Raw genomic sequence first — 14,231 nt, 5'->3', positions numbered from 1 at the left:
CAAATCGTCAGACTTGAAACACAATTTTTGGTTGGTGCAGTAAAATTCCCTCCCACCTCCTTAATTAAATCGTTACGATTTAATTTTTGATGCTAAGCATCTAAAAATTGTAAAGAGATTTAGTGGGAGAGAATTTTACTACACCAACCAAAATTGTGTTTCAAGTTTGACGATTTGTCGGCGCGCAGTTTACTATGGTTGGAAAAATATTTGTTTATTAAAAATAATTTAACACGAACATCCCGTTACGGCTTTTCTTACCTTATTCTTTATAATAAAATTCTTTAACTTATACTAACAAGGGGAACACCAAACATGGCCCCCTCCGATTCCGGCGAGTCTAACATATGTTGTAGTCCTACCCTCCCACTAATTCATGGTAAAGCGATACGACCCAACTCTCAAGCATTTATTATTTTAACAGAGAAATTAATATGTTTTAATTACAACATTTATTATATTTACAAATTATTTAATTAATTTATTTGCTTTGCAATAAAAGTTGTGTAATTGTAAATTATTTAATTATAAGTTTTACTATGCAATAAACATTTAATTAAAATTTATGTATTATACAATAAACATATTTAAATTTATTTTTTACTTTTGCCACGATTTTTATTTTTTTATCAGCAACGAATTTTGACTACAGAGAAAGTTTCCTTCTTGGTACGGGTATCTGCTATTGTGTAATCTGATATACGCGCTACCTGAGAACTTGTTTTCTTTGTGTGGCTGGGGTTGTTGAAAGGTTAGGTTAGGTCGTTAGACCGTTGAGTTCATTCAAATCGAGCAAGAGCTAGCGTTCGGAACATACAGCGTGTAGTGCAAAAAGTGAAAAAATATTGTCAGAAAAATGCAAGAGCCAAGTACTAGTGAAAGTGTAGAACAGAATATATCGGATTCAAACTCGGAAGCAGAGAGCCTTGGGAAGGATGATGATATGAAAAATAACTTGACTAACGCTCTTATATATTGTAAGAGTTTGCTGGAAGCAGAAAATCTGCTAACAAATACACCACCAGCACAAATATCGCACGCTTCTATCGCTATGGGCGAAGCAATTTTTAATGAAATTATGTTTATGTTGGGCGATCGCAAAATAATAATAGATGAAGATCTAATAGGTGCCGAAGATATTGACATTGACAATGCAGAAGAATATGAGGAGGTATGTTTGAATTTTTGCTAATATTTTTTGTGTTTTTTTATTTCTTGAGTCAGCGTAATAGATAAAAATAATATAGCATGCAATGCAATTCCTTTGCTTATAGTGTATACCTCGTGAAAGTCCAGAATTCCAGCCAGAATTGCCATTTTCTCGCGATTATGAACATATACCATTATCGTATAAAGAAAAAGCAGTTGCTCTTGTCGAGATGCATCCGCAATGGACTTTAAAAACTTTACAGAGGCAAGGTTGCCATAAGTTAAAAAATAAAAAAATGCTGCGTATATGGAAAGAAGATGTTAAACGAGGAGGAACAAAAATTGACAAATGGAAATACATTGAAACGCAAACATTCGAGCACTTTACAGAAGCAAGACAGTGTCTTGAGCAGGTATAATTTTGGAAAATATTTATATTATAAAATATTAATATTATCAAATAACGATTTTAGAAAAGTACATTAACATCAATTTTTAGATAACAACAAGAACTCTACAGCAATGGGCGATGGCGACAGCTTTTCCATTATTAAATGATAATTTCAGTTTTTCTGCCAGCTCTAGTTGGACCGATAGATTCAAACAGAAGTATAAAATTCGGCAAAGGAAAATAACCAGATACATAAGCAACAGAGATCACGCAACCTTGGAAGAAACTTTGGAGGCAGCAGAACGATTTCAAACACAAACGAGGGCAATTATGCCCGAATTTGATTGTAATTTTATTATTAATACGGATCAGACGGGATGTCAGTACCAAATTCCATATAATAGATCGCTCGCACCAAAAGGCTCAAAGACCGTCCTTATCAAAAAGAAAAGCTTGCATAATATTTCTCATTCGTATACTGCACAATACGCCATAACTGCATCGGGCAAAATGTTACCTGTGGTTTTCTTGTGCATGCAGGAATCGACAGGAAAATTTGGTCCGACGGTGCAAAAAAAAGTAGATACATTAATAAGCGAATATAAAAACGTTTTTGTTTCGTGTTCAAAGTCGGGCAAATTAACAAAACATATATATACCGACTATTTAAAATATTGTTTGTCTCCGTATGTTGTAGACAATAAATTTTTGTTATTGATAGACTCGTGGGGAGGTCAAACCGATTTAACGTTGTATGATGATATTTTCGAAGATGAAACAAATAGAGCATCGTGTACTGTTAAGGTGATTCCTCCGAAATGCACCCCTCTTTGTCAGCCGTGCGATGTATATTTTTATCGACAGGTAAAAAATTTTATAAAGCGATTGCAAAATTGTTCATTTTTATTACAACAGCAGCGAGAAATCGGTACTCGCGAGGACGCAATAAAAATACATTCGCTGCTGTTACATCAATTGAGCGCTCCCGTTTTTCAACCGATGCTTTTATATGCTTGGTACGCATCAAAATTAATAGAAGAGAGGCCAATATTTTTAAATATGAATGATATTTGTTTTCCCATAACAGTAGTAAAAAAATTGTGCATCTGCAAAAGTGTAGGTTTTATTCAATGTGCTCATTGTAAAAAGATATTATGTTTTGAATGTTTTTATGATAAATACCATCCTAAAACATGTAATCTGTCTCATTGTGAATCTGATTCCGAAGATGAATAATAAATTTTGATTATTAGAAATAAAATTTTTATGAGTTTTATACATAAAAACAGTCTAATTTTTTTTTTGGCTTCCTTTGTATACTTTCCTTTTTGTAGTATTAAATGTTTATTGCATAGTAAAACTTATAATTAAATAATTTACAATTACACAACTTTTATTGCAAAGCAAATAAATTAATTAAATAATTTGTAAATATAATAAATGTTGTAATTAAAACATATTAATTTCTCTGTTAAAATAATAAATGCTTGAGAGTTGGGTCGTATCGCTTTACCATGAATTAGTGGGAGGGTAGGACTACAACATATGTTAGACTCGCCGGAATCGGAGGGGGCCATGTTTGGTGTTCCCCTTTAAGTAAAACTACTTACGATTCGGTTCGCTATTATTCCCGCCCATACATTAATCGCCCAGCGATATTGAAATGCGCGTTCTCGAACGACGTGCGGATTTTCCTCTGCCCAATACACATAATTACGTGTATTAAACACGCCATTCGGGGTGAACGTAGCTTCGTCCGACCATAAAATACAGTCGGGGAAAAAATCATTCCGCCGACACTGCGCGAGAAATCCTGCATGTGTTTCGCTGACTGTTAATATTTATTAAAAAATAACGCAAAAACATTAAATAAAGATAATAAAAATACCTTCACAAAAATAGATGCGCTGTTCTTGATCTCTCGGAAAAAGTTGCTGTACTCCCTGATGATGATACGGATGCTTGGTTTCTCGCGAGACATAGTGCACCGTGTTTTACGTCGAAACCGAAAGCATCCGTATCATCATCAGGGAGTACAGCAACTCTTTCCGAGAGATCAAGAACAGCGCATCTATTTTTGTGAAGGTATTTTTATTATCTTTATTTAATGTTTTTGCGTTATTTTTTAATAAATATTAACAGTCAGCGAAACACATGCAGGATTTCTCGCGCAGTGTCGGCGGAATGATTTTTTCCCCGACTGTATTTTATGGTCGGACGAAGCTACGTTCACCCCAAATGGCGTGTTTAATACACGTAATTATGTGTATTGGGCAGAGGAAAATCCGCACGTCGTTCGAGAACGCGCATTTCAATATCGCTGGGCGATTAATGTATGGGCGGGAATAATAGCGAACCGAATCGTAAGTAGTTTTACTTAGTATAAGTTAAGGAATTTTATTATAAAGAATAAGGTAAGAAAAGCCGTAACGGGATGTTCGTGTTAAATTATTTATAATAAACAAATATTTTTCCAACCATAGTAAACTGCGCGCCGACAAATCGTCAAACTTGAAACACAATTTTGGTTGGTGTAGTAAAATTCTCTCCCACTAAATCTCTTTACAATTTTTAGATGCTTAGCATCAAAAATTAAAACGTAACGATTTAATTAAGGAGGTGGGAGGGAATTTTACTGCACCAACCAAAAATTGTGTTTCAAGTCTGACGATTTGTCGACGCGCAGTTTACTATGGTTGGAAAAATATTTGTTTATTAAAAATAATTTAACACGAACATCCCGTTACGGCTTTCCTTGCCCTATTCTTCATATTGAATTTTAGTCATCGAAGCCATTTAAAATTATTTAAGGAATTTTCTTTCGCAGATTTAAAAATCATTTTTTTTTGGGGCAATTTTTAGATCGGTCCTTACTTCCTACCGCCCCGTTTAAATGGAGAGATATACAGAAATTTTCTTCAAAATGAGTTGCCTGCTCTCCTCGAAGATATTCCTCTCCATGCAAGAAGAGAAATCATTTTTCAGCATGACGGAGCTCCTGCACATTTCTCTCGGCAGGTACGCGAATTTTTAAACGCGCATTATCCGGACAGATGGGTGGATCGAGGTGGCCCAATCATTTGGCCGCCGCGATCGCCAGATCTTAATGTGCTCGATTATTTCGTGTGGGGACACATTAAAGCCGTAGTCGAGCACAGGCGTGATGGTACAGAAGCTGAAATGCGAGAAGCAATTCTCGCAGCTTTTAATACCATCACGCCAGAATTGGCGTATCGCGCGACGCGCAACATTACTCGAAGGGTCGAACTTTGTTTAAAAGAACGAGGGAGGCACTTCGAACAATTGTTACATTAAATTTTATGAGAGTGGATTAGACCTACTGGGGATACCACTTAAAAAAAAATGCGCCGTGCTGTATACCGCAAGGTGGCGAGGAAATGACAGCATAATCAAATTAGAATAAAATGCCATTTACGGTCCGAGTTTGGATCTTATTGTTAGTAGCCTAATAATATTTTTTGTGCACTACATAAAATTTTTCACAATAAATTCTTTACAGTTATTTAGATGCTTAGCGTCACATACTACGTTTACGCGAGCGTTACTTCTGTAGTAACTTACGATAATTCACTCGTTTACGCGGAGTAAATTATCGTAAGTTACTACAAACTCCCGTTTACGCGAAGGAATTATCGTAAGTTACTACAGAAGTAACGCTCGCGTAAACGTAATAATAGTTAAATCAAATCAATTTAATTACGGGGAGGGAGAGGATTTTACTACTCGATCTAACGGGAGCTGTGTTGCAAGTCTGCAGACAATTTAAATTGTTGGAGAAAAAATTATGTGTAATACACAAAAAATATTATTATTAGGCTACTAATTGCAAGATCCAAGCTCGAACCGTAAATGGCGTTTTATTCTGACAGCATATTTTTTATTTCGTGCACGCGCGCGCGCGCGCGAGAGAGAGAGAGAGAGAGAGAGAGAGAGAGAGAGAGAGAGAGAGAGAGAGAGAGAGAGAGAGAGAGAGAGAGAGAGAGAGAGAGAGAGAGAGAGAGAATAATTCGACGCGGAGCTTTAGCGTTAAGGTGCGATTTCACGATGACGCTCGACGCTGGATTCGAGCGTCAAATCTGGTCACGTGATAGATTCAGAGGGACGCGAAATATAACCTAACCACTAGATTGGCTGAATCTAATCACGTGACCAGATTTGACGCTCGAATCCAGCGTCGAGCGTCATCGTGAAATCGCACCTTTACGCGTTGGCGGCGAGCCAGCGGCAGCGCCCCTTCCACTGCTGGCTCGCGAGCGGCAGGGCCCCTCCCACCGCTTCGCCGCGCGGCTAGTAGGTGGGCGTGCGGGACGTCTCTTCTGGCCGCGCGGCTTCTACTCGCGTGGATTGGCCGATCTTTTTCAATTAATTTCTCAATAAGTATTGCGAATTTCGCAAAATGATAGATAACTTTTCCACTCGGTTTAACTCACTCTACCTGCATACAAGAGGTCCGGCGATTATTACACGACACCCTGTATATAGATGTATCAGCTTTATATACATAGATACGTGACGCGGAAATTTGCCACGAAACGGCATTTATAGAGCAAAACGACAACAGAAAAATAATAAAACATCTCTTATAATGAAATAATTAATATAAAATAATATTTGAAGTAAATATTAAATTAATATTAAATAAATGTTAAGTAAATGTTTCTTTAAATCATTATTGCAAATAAATAATTAATGTAAAATAAATATTACATTACTGTCGAATAAATGTTAAATAAACGTTGTTTCAAATCATTATTGCAAATGAATAATTAATGTGAAATGCATATTAAATTAATGTCGAATAAATGTTAAATAAATGTTTTTTCAAATCATTATGGCAAATAAATAGTTAATGTAAAATAAATATTAAAATAATGTCGAATAAATGTTAAATAAATGTTTTTTTCAATTCATTATTGCAAATAAATAATTAATGTAAAATAAATATTAACCCTTCCGAGGCCACACCTCTTTTTTTAATACGCCTTGACCACACTGGATGGTCGGCACCCAGATGGAATCAGTCTCATATTTCCAATTTAATTATGTGCACGTAAAAATTCATGAAACATCTTAAAAGGGTGTTTCAAATAAAATATGCAGAACCCGAAATGTGCTTGATGAACAAAAATGTTGTAATTTTTGGTCGCGATAAGAAATATACACCGATCGAGGTCACATCCCGGGTGGTCACAATCTATAATAACTTTCGAATGTTTATCAAACATAACTGACATGGCTTAAAGCTTTTCTGTACGCATCTTCGAGAGAAGGACTCAAACAAAGGAATCCTAGGTGGAGGGACATTGATTATTAAAGCCTATCTTAAAAATATCGGGCCTGAATTTTTGTCTGGGTGGCCGACACCCACTCGAAGAATTAAAATAATGTCGAATAAATATTAAATAAATATTTTTTTAAATTATTATTGCAAATAAATGAGTAATGTAAAATAAATATTAAATTAATGTCGAATAAATATTAAATAAATGTTGGACTTCCGTTTCCGGAGCAACAGAGGTGACAGGTGCGAAAGTGTTGGCGAGGAAGGTGCGGAGAACTGAGGAGAAAAGGAAGTAGAGAGGAGGGAGAGAGTGGCGGAGTGAGAAGGCTGGAGGTAGGTGAGTGGGAGAAGAAAGGGGTGAGTGGAGGAGTAGCGGGTAAAGGAGAAGGGTAGAAAAGTGACAAGTTATAGAGGCGGGTTAGGCACGAACGACAGTGAGAGTAGAGGGGTGACGCGGTGGGGGAGCCGAGCCGTGTGCGGCAGAGCGCGGCAAGGCACGAGCGTTAGTGAAGGTAGAGGGGCGACTCGACGGGAAAAACGAGAGGCGGCAGGGCATAGAGTGAATAGCAACGGATAGGAGGGACAGGCAAAGGTAGGAGCGGCGGATGGAGCAGGGGAAAGAGGTGGGAATAGAGAGTGAACAACAGGGAGATAAAGGAAAGAAGAGATAAGGCAAGGGTGAGAGGAAAGCAAGAGGTAGACCAACAAAGGCGGAAGAGCTTGGAAGACAGAGAGGAAGAACGGATAGCTTAGGATCGGTCCTAGACTTCATACAGAAAAGGAAAAGAGAAGAGCTAGCGGAGGAAGCGAAGGCAAGAGCAGAGGGAGAAATCTTAGAAAGGTTCAACGAAACAAGGAGGGTTTTCAGATCACCGCCAGCGAAGGTTAAAAAGGGAGAAGAGGACAAAGAAAGCATGGCGGCAGAAGAGATGCTTAAGGAGATTCTAAGAAGAATGGAAGAACAGGAGAAGGAAAGGAAAAAAGAGAAAGAGGAAATAAAAAACGAAATTAAGGGACTGAAGGAGGAACTGAAGAGAAATGAGGAAATATGGAAGAAACAGAGGGAAGCGCTGGAAGAGAGAGTAAAGAAGCTAGAGGAGAGGGTGGAGGAAAGTGGAAAAAGATTGGAGGTGAAAATAGGAGAGAGAAAGAAGGAGAAAAAAGGTGAGGTAGGAAGCGAAAATGAGGAGGTGGTGGAGAGGATGAGAGAGATAGAGAGGAAGCTGGAAAAAAAGAGAGGGAAGAGAGAAGAAGAAATGTAGTGATAAGGGGTTTAGAAGTGAAGGAGGGAGGGAGGAGACAAGAGGCGAAAAAGTTACTGGAGGGAATGAAAGTCAAAGTGAAGGTAATAGAGGTGAAGAAAATTGGGGGGGATATAGAAAAGGGAAGGGAAATGGTGTTGTTGAAGCTGGAGAATGAAGAGCAAAAATGGGAGGTGATGAAAAAAAAGAAGAGCCTGGCGGGGAGAAAGGAGAGAATTATGGAGGATTTATCATGGGAGGAAAGAAGGATGAACTGGAGACTGAGAGAGATAGCAAGAAGAGAGGAAAGGGAGGGAAGGAGGGCGTGGATCAAAGCGGGCAGAATAAGGTTGGAAAATGTATGGTGGAGATGGGACATGGAAGAGGGGGTGCTAAAGGATGAAAGGGGGAAGGTAAGAAGGGAGAGCGGAGGAGAGAAGGAAGAGGAGGGAGGCGAATCAGGAGGGAGAGGAGTAGGAAGGGAGACGGGGGAATAGGAAGAGGGGAGGATGGAAGGGAAGAAATGGAGAAGGGCAATGCGGACGCTAGAAGAGAAGAGAGGGGGGAAAGTAAGTCAGAGTGGAGAATAGTATTCTGAAATGTAGCTGGCTTGGAAAATAAAGATAAGGAGTTTTGGGAGGGGTTGAAAAAAGAAGATGTGATAGTCATGGTGGAGACTTGGATAGGAGAAAAAGGATGGGAAAGAATAAGGGGTAGGCTGCCGAAAGGGTACGAATGGGGAGTGCAAATGGCGAGGAAGAAAAATAAAAAAGGGAGAGCAATAGGAGGGATGATAATGGGAATAAGGAAAGAAATAAAAGAGAAGGGTACGGAAATAGGAAGAGGAAGGGAGGGGTTGATAGAGGGAAAGGTTAGGATAGGTAAGGAAAAGTGGAATATTATAGGGGTATACGCAAAGAAAGAGGAGATGGAGGAAATACTACAGGAGTTGGGACTGATAATGGAAAAGAAAGAAGAAGGAAGGTTTACGATTATTGGAGGAGATTTTAATGCGAGGACTGGTCAAGAAGGCGGAGGGATAGAGGATGAGGAGGGGGGAGATAGGTGCAGAGGGGGAAGAAGTTCAAAGGATAAAAAGATAGACAGAGAGGGGAGGATGCTGGTAAATAGCATAGAAGAGAGAGGATGGGAGATTTTTAATGGAAAGGTAAGAGGAGATGAGGAGGGGGAGTTTACTTTCACGAGGGGAAGAGGAGACACGGTGATCGACTATGTTATAGGAGAAGGAGAAGTAAGAGAGAAGGTAGAGAGAATGATAGTGGGGGATAAGGTGGACTCGGATCATCACCCCTTGGAAATAGCTTTAAGGAGAGATAAGGAGGGAGAGGGAAGAGGAAGGAGGAAGAAGAAGGAAAGCAGGGGGGTATGGAACGAGGAAGGAATAAAGAGGTTCATTGGAAAAATAGGAGAGATGAAAGAAAAAGTGGAAGAGTTGAACAAGGAATGGGAAGAAATGGAGGTAAGAATAAAGGAGGCAATAAAAGGGGTGGAGGAGGAGATGGGAGGAAAGAGGGGGAAGGTAGGATGGTGGGATGAGGAGTGTAGAGAAGCGAAAAAAGAGGTAAGAAGAAATCTAAGGAGTTGGAGGAGAGAAAGAGGAGAGGGTAACGAGTACAAGAAAAAGAGGAAGTAGTTCAGGGAGATGTGCAAAAGGAAGAAAGAAGAAGAGAACCGGAGATGGGAGAGAAAAGCGGAGGAAGCAAGGAGGGAGGCGGAGGTATGGGAGATAGTAAATAAGGAGAGGAAAAAAAGGAGGGGTATCGAGGAAGGAATAGAAGAGGAGGAATGGAAAGAGCACTTTATGAACCTGCTGGGAGGAGTGGAAGGGAGGGTGAGGTTAGGGAAAAAAGAAGGTAGGGAGGAGAAGGAGGGGGAAGAGGAAGAGGGGATAAGCTTAGAAGAAATGAGGAGAGTTGTAAAGAGGTTAAAGGATGGAAAAGCAATGGGAAGGGACGGGATTCCAGGCGAGGTTTGGAAACGAGGGGGGAAGGAACTGGAGAATTGGGCATGGAAATATATAAATAGGATATGGAAAGGAGGAGGGTGGCCGGAAAACTGGAAGGAGGGAATAATTGCGCCAATAGTAAAGAAAGGGGAAGGGAAAAAAGCGGAGGAGTATAGAGGTGTCACAATAATGCCGTCATTATATAAGGTGTACACGGCCATTCTGGCGGAGAGGTTAAGAGAGGAGATAGAGGGGAAGAAAATAGTGCCGCAGAACCAGACAGGCTTTAGAAGAGGGATGGGAACAATAGATAACATATACGTGCTGAACTACGTGGTGAACAGAAGGCTAGAAAAGAAGGGGGGAAAACTGATAGCATGTTTTGTGGATCTTAAGGCGGCGTTTGATTCGGTAGACAGAGGAGTACTAATAATATCAATGAGGGAAAGGGGAATAAGGGAAGGGTTGGTGAGGAGAACGGAGAAGATTCTAAGGGAGACGAGAAGCAGGGTAAGGGTAGGAGACGGAGTAGGAGAAGAGTTCTGGACGGGAAGAGGGGTAAGGCAGGGGTGCCCATTGAGCCCGCTGCTATTTAACGTGTTATTGGCGGATATGGAACAGGAAATGGGCAGAGTTAAATGGGGAGGAGTGATGCTAGGAGGCAAGAGGGTGTTTACGTTAGCCTACGCGGATGATGTAGTGCTAATGGCGGAGGACGAAGATCAAATGAGGAGCATGCTGGAAAGACTGGAAGGGTATCTGAGCAGAAAGAGGTTGGAACTGAACGTGGGAAAGACAAAAATAATGAGATTTAGGAAAGGAGGGGGAAGGGACAGTAAGAGAAGATGGAGATGGGAAGGAAAAGAATTAGGAGAGGTGAAGGAATTTCGATATCTAGGTTACATGTTTCAAAGGAATGGAGGACAGGAAGCGCAGGTAAGGGAAAGAATCAAGAAGGCAGCGGCAGTGATGGGGAAGGTCTGGGGGATAGGGAAGAGGAGATTTGGGAGAGACTGGGGTAAAAGATTATGGCTGTTCGATAGACTGGTGTGGACGGTAATGGGATATGGAGCGGAAATATGGGGATGGAAAGAAAGGGAAGGAATGGAAAGGTTGGAAGAAAGGTATATCAGATGGGTATTGGGAGTGGATGGGAGAACGCCGTGGTATCTCGTTAGGGAGGAGTTGCAAAGGGATAAGCTGAGAGGGAAGGCAGGGATGAGGGCATGGAGATTTGAGAGAAAATTGGAGGAGGGTAGAGGAAGTGAATTGGCAAGACTATGTTGGGAGGAGCTGAAGGGAAGGGAGAAAGAAGGGAAAGTTAGCTCAAGCTGGGAGAGAGAAAGAGGGAAGTTCTTTGAAGACAGAGGAGTTGAACTGAAGGATCTAGAAAGGCTGAGAGAAGACGGGGACGGATGGTTTCACAAATTATTCGGAGGGGACAAGGAAAAACAAAGGAGAGAGAGATGGGAAAGGATCGAGGGAGCAGAGTATAACAAATGGTACAGGCTAGTAAAAGGAGAGGGTATACCGGGATATTTGAAGAAAGGATGGGGAGAGAGTAGATGGAACAGGGTGGTGAGATATAGATTAGGAAATGAGATGAGAGAGAGCAGATACTGGGAAACGGAGGAGGAAAAGAAATGTAGGTTATGTGGATATAGGGAGGAAACGTGGGAGCATGTGTGGGAGGAATGTAGGAGTTGGGAATTAGGAGATGGTAGTTGGCAAGAAGCGGTGGGATGGGTATTGGATGAGGAAGGAGGTGGAGAGGATTGAATGATAGAACTAGAGGGAAAAAGAATGGGAGGAAAAGGGGTGTTGGAGGAGTTAAACGAGGGAAGAGATGAAGAGGGAAGGGAAAAAGGAGGAGAGGGAGGAGAGGGAGAGGAAGGCTGAGTAAAGGAGAAGGGAGTAAGTAAAGCTCATGTTACAGATCACCCAGGATGGAGAGTGAGGGGAGAATAATCGCAGAGGCGGTGAACAGGATCGCGGAGGAGAAAGTAAGGAAGCTACTGAAGGAGAGGAAAGAGGACGATAGAAGGAAGGATGAGAGGATGGAGGAGATGGAGGAAAAAATAAGGAGATTGGAGAGAAAGGTGGAAAGCTTAGAACGAAGTGAAGGTAAAAGGAAGAGGGAGGAGAGTGAGGAGAGCGGGACAGGGAAGAAGAAATGGTGGGCAGGCGAGGGAGAAAAGAATGAGGACGAGATGAGAAAGAGGAATGTGATTCTGAGGGTCGAGAAGGCGAAATGGGGAAGCAAGGAGTCTAGTTGGGAGAAGGTGAAGGAGCTCTTCACGGAAGGGCTGAGGGTGAAGGTGATGATAAGGGAGGTGATGGTGGTGGGACAGAGGGGTGAATGGCTGACGATTTTGGTGAAGTTGAGAGATGAGGAGGAGAAATGGCGAATCCTGGAGGCGAGGAGAAGGGCAGGGAACGATATAGGAGTAAAGATCCAGGAGGACAAGTCAGTGGAAAGGAGGGATAGGGAGAGGGAGGAGAGAGAAGGAAGAATGGAAAGGAGACTGGAGGGGCTTAGGAGTACAGGGAGAACGGAGGAGGACGAATTAACAAAAGGGATGGAGGAGAAACTCCTTATGGAGTCGGACGAGGAACGGGGGGATCAGGGAAGGAGAGAATGGTCCAAATAGAGGAAAGCCGCAACGAGAAGGAAGGAGGAAGGAAGACGAAGCCCAAAGAGAAGATGATGAGGAAGAGGGAAGGGAGGGTAATAAACTGCAAGATCATGGCTAGGCACGGGGGAGCTATATTTCTTTTTGTATTTCTTTTTCTTTTTGTTTTTCTTATTATTTGAATTTAAGTTTTGATTCTGTGAGTTTTGGTTTGAGTTCGGAGTTTGTTGGAGGTTTGGGAACGTTCCTCAGTTAAAAAAAAACGCCTTGTAAACCCCGTGGGAAAAAGCAATAAATACACATACATACATACATATTAAATAAATGTTTTTTCAAATTATTATTGCAAATAAATGAGTAATGTAAAATAAATATTAAATTAATGTCGAATAAATATTATACAAATGTTTTTTTAAATTATTATTGCAAATAATTAAGTAATGTAAAATAAATATTAAATTAATATCGAATAAATGTTAAATAAACGTTTTTTAAAATCATTATTGCAAATAAATAATTAATGTAACATAAATATTAAATTAATGTCGAATAAATATTAAATAAATGTTTTTTTAAATCATTATTGCAAATGAATAATTAATATAAAATAAATATTAAATTAATGTCGAATAAATGTTAAATAAATGTTTTTTTAACTTATTATTGCAAATAACTTACTAATGTAAAACAAATATTAAATAAACGTTAAATATGTTGAAACTGGCGACCTATGTACGAAACAGTCAGCGCTGTCCGGCGCCACTGCGCCTGATTACCGGCGTGCGCACGCACCGCCCATGTATACCCCCACTACTACCAACTCACCAGTTCGCTCGTTGCCCTTGTCGGTTACACACGTGTCCGTTCTCTATGTATCGTTCTATGCAATAAACCCTATTACATTCGTATAATTAATGTTTCGTCGCTTACGATCCGCGTTCTTCAACATTGGTTATGGGCCCAGTCACGGTACGCGCTAAGTGATGCGGGCGAGAACGTAAACAATACGGTTGAAAAGGAAATCGCGCGAGTAGACGCCATTACGCACGCAGTGCATCAAAGTTTCGCGAATACGCTCGTAGAATCCATTCCGCGATATCATAATGGCAGGAATAAACTCAGTGCAAATCGAACCGTTGAATAAAGAGAACTTTGACACATGGAAGATTCAGATGCAAGCGCTGCTTGTGAAGACGGAAGGCTGGCAATACGTTAGCGGCCAAAACACGAAACCCGCTCTCGTCGCAAACGACCCTACTTCCACTGCGGCCGTGAGGACATGGGAAATCAACGACGAGAAAGCGAAGTCCGATATCATTCTCTCAATCAGTCCTTCTGAACTGAAACAGGTTAAAGGCCATAATACGTCGAAGGAAGTGTGGGATAGGCTACACGTCATTTATCAATCCCGAGGGCCCGCGCGGACGGCGACTCTCATGAAAAATCTCATGCTGCGGCGCATGGCGGAAGGCGAAGACGTCAGGGAGCATCTTCGAAACTTCTTCGACACAGTCGATAAACTCGCAGAGATGGATATCGACATCAACAA

General features: G+C 40.8%; 1 protein-coding gene across 1 annotated transcript; it reads left to right on the top strand.

Annotated features, from left to right (window-relative positions):
* Window positions 1-1,364: 1,364 nt before the first annotated feature.
* LOC139781591 (uncharacterized) lies at window positions 1,365-2,826 on the top strand. Its single transcript, XM_071720425.1, has 2 exons — window positions 1,365-1,562; window positions 1,649-2,826. The coding sequence occupies exons 1-2, from the start codon at window positions 1,380-1,382 to the stop codon at window positions 2,774-2,776; spliced, it is 1,311 nt and encodes a 436-aa protein (XP_071576526.1). The 5' UTR covers window positions 1,365-1,379; the 3' UTR covers window positions 2,777-2,826.
* The last annotated feature ends 11,405 nt before the right edge of the window (window positions 2,827-14,231 follow it).

Source organism: Temnothorax nylanderi, unplaced genomic scaffold (assembly GCF_030848795.1).
Source record: "Temnothorax nylanderi isolate EJ_2023f unplaced genomic scaffold, tnyl_v1.0 TNYL_tig0347_pilon, whole genome shotgun sequence".
Lineage (NCBI taxonomy): Eukaryota > Metazoa > Arthropoda > Insecta > Hymenoptera > Formicidae > Temnothorax > Temnothorax nylanderi.
This window is presented reverse-complemented; position numbering and strand designations above follow the sequence as displayed.

Bases quoted from the DNA above. Each gene is read 5' to 3' on its own strand.
- LOC139781591 (XM_071720425.1), top strand. From the start codon at position 1,380: ATGCATCCGCAATGGACTTTAAAAACTTTACAGAGGCAAGGTTGCCAT. The intron at 1,563-1,648 runs GTATAATTTTGG...ATCAATTTTTAG, and splicing joins CAAGACAGTGTCTTGAGCAG to ATAACAACAAGAACTCTACA.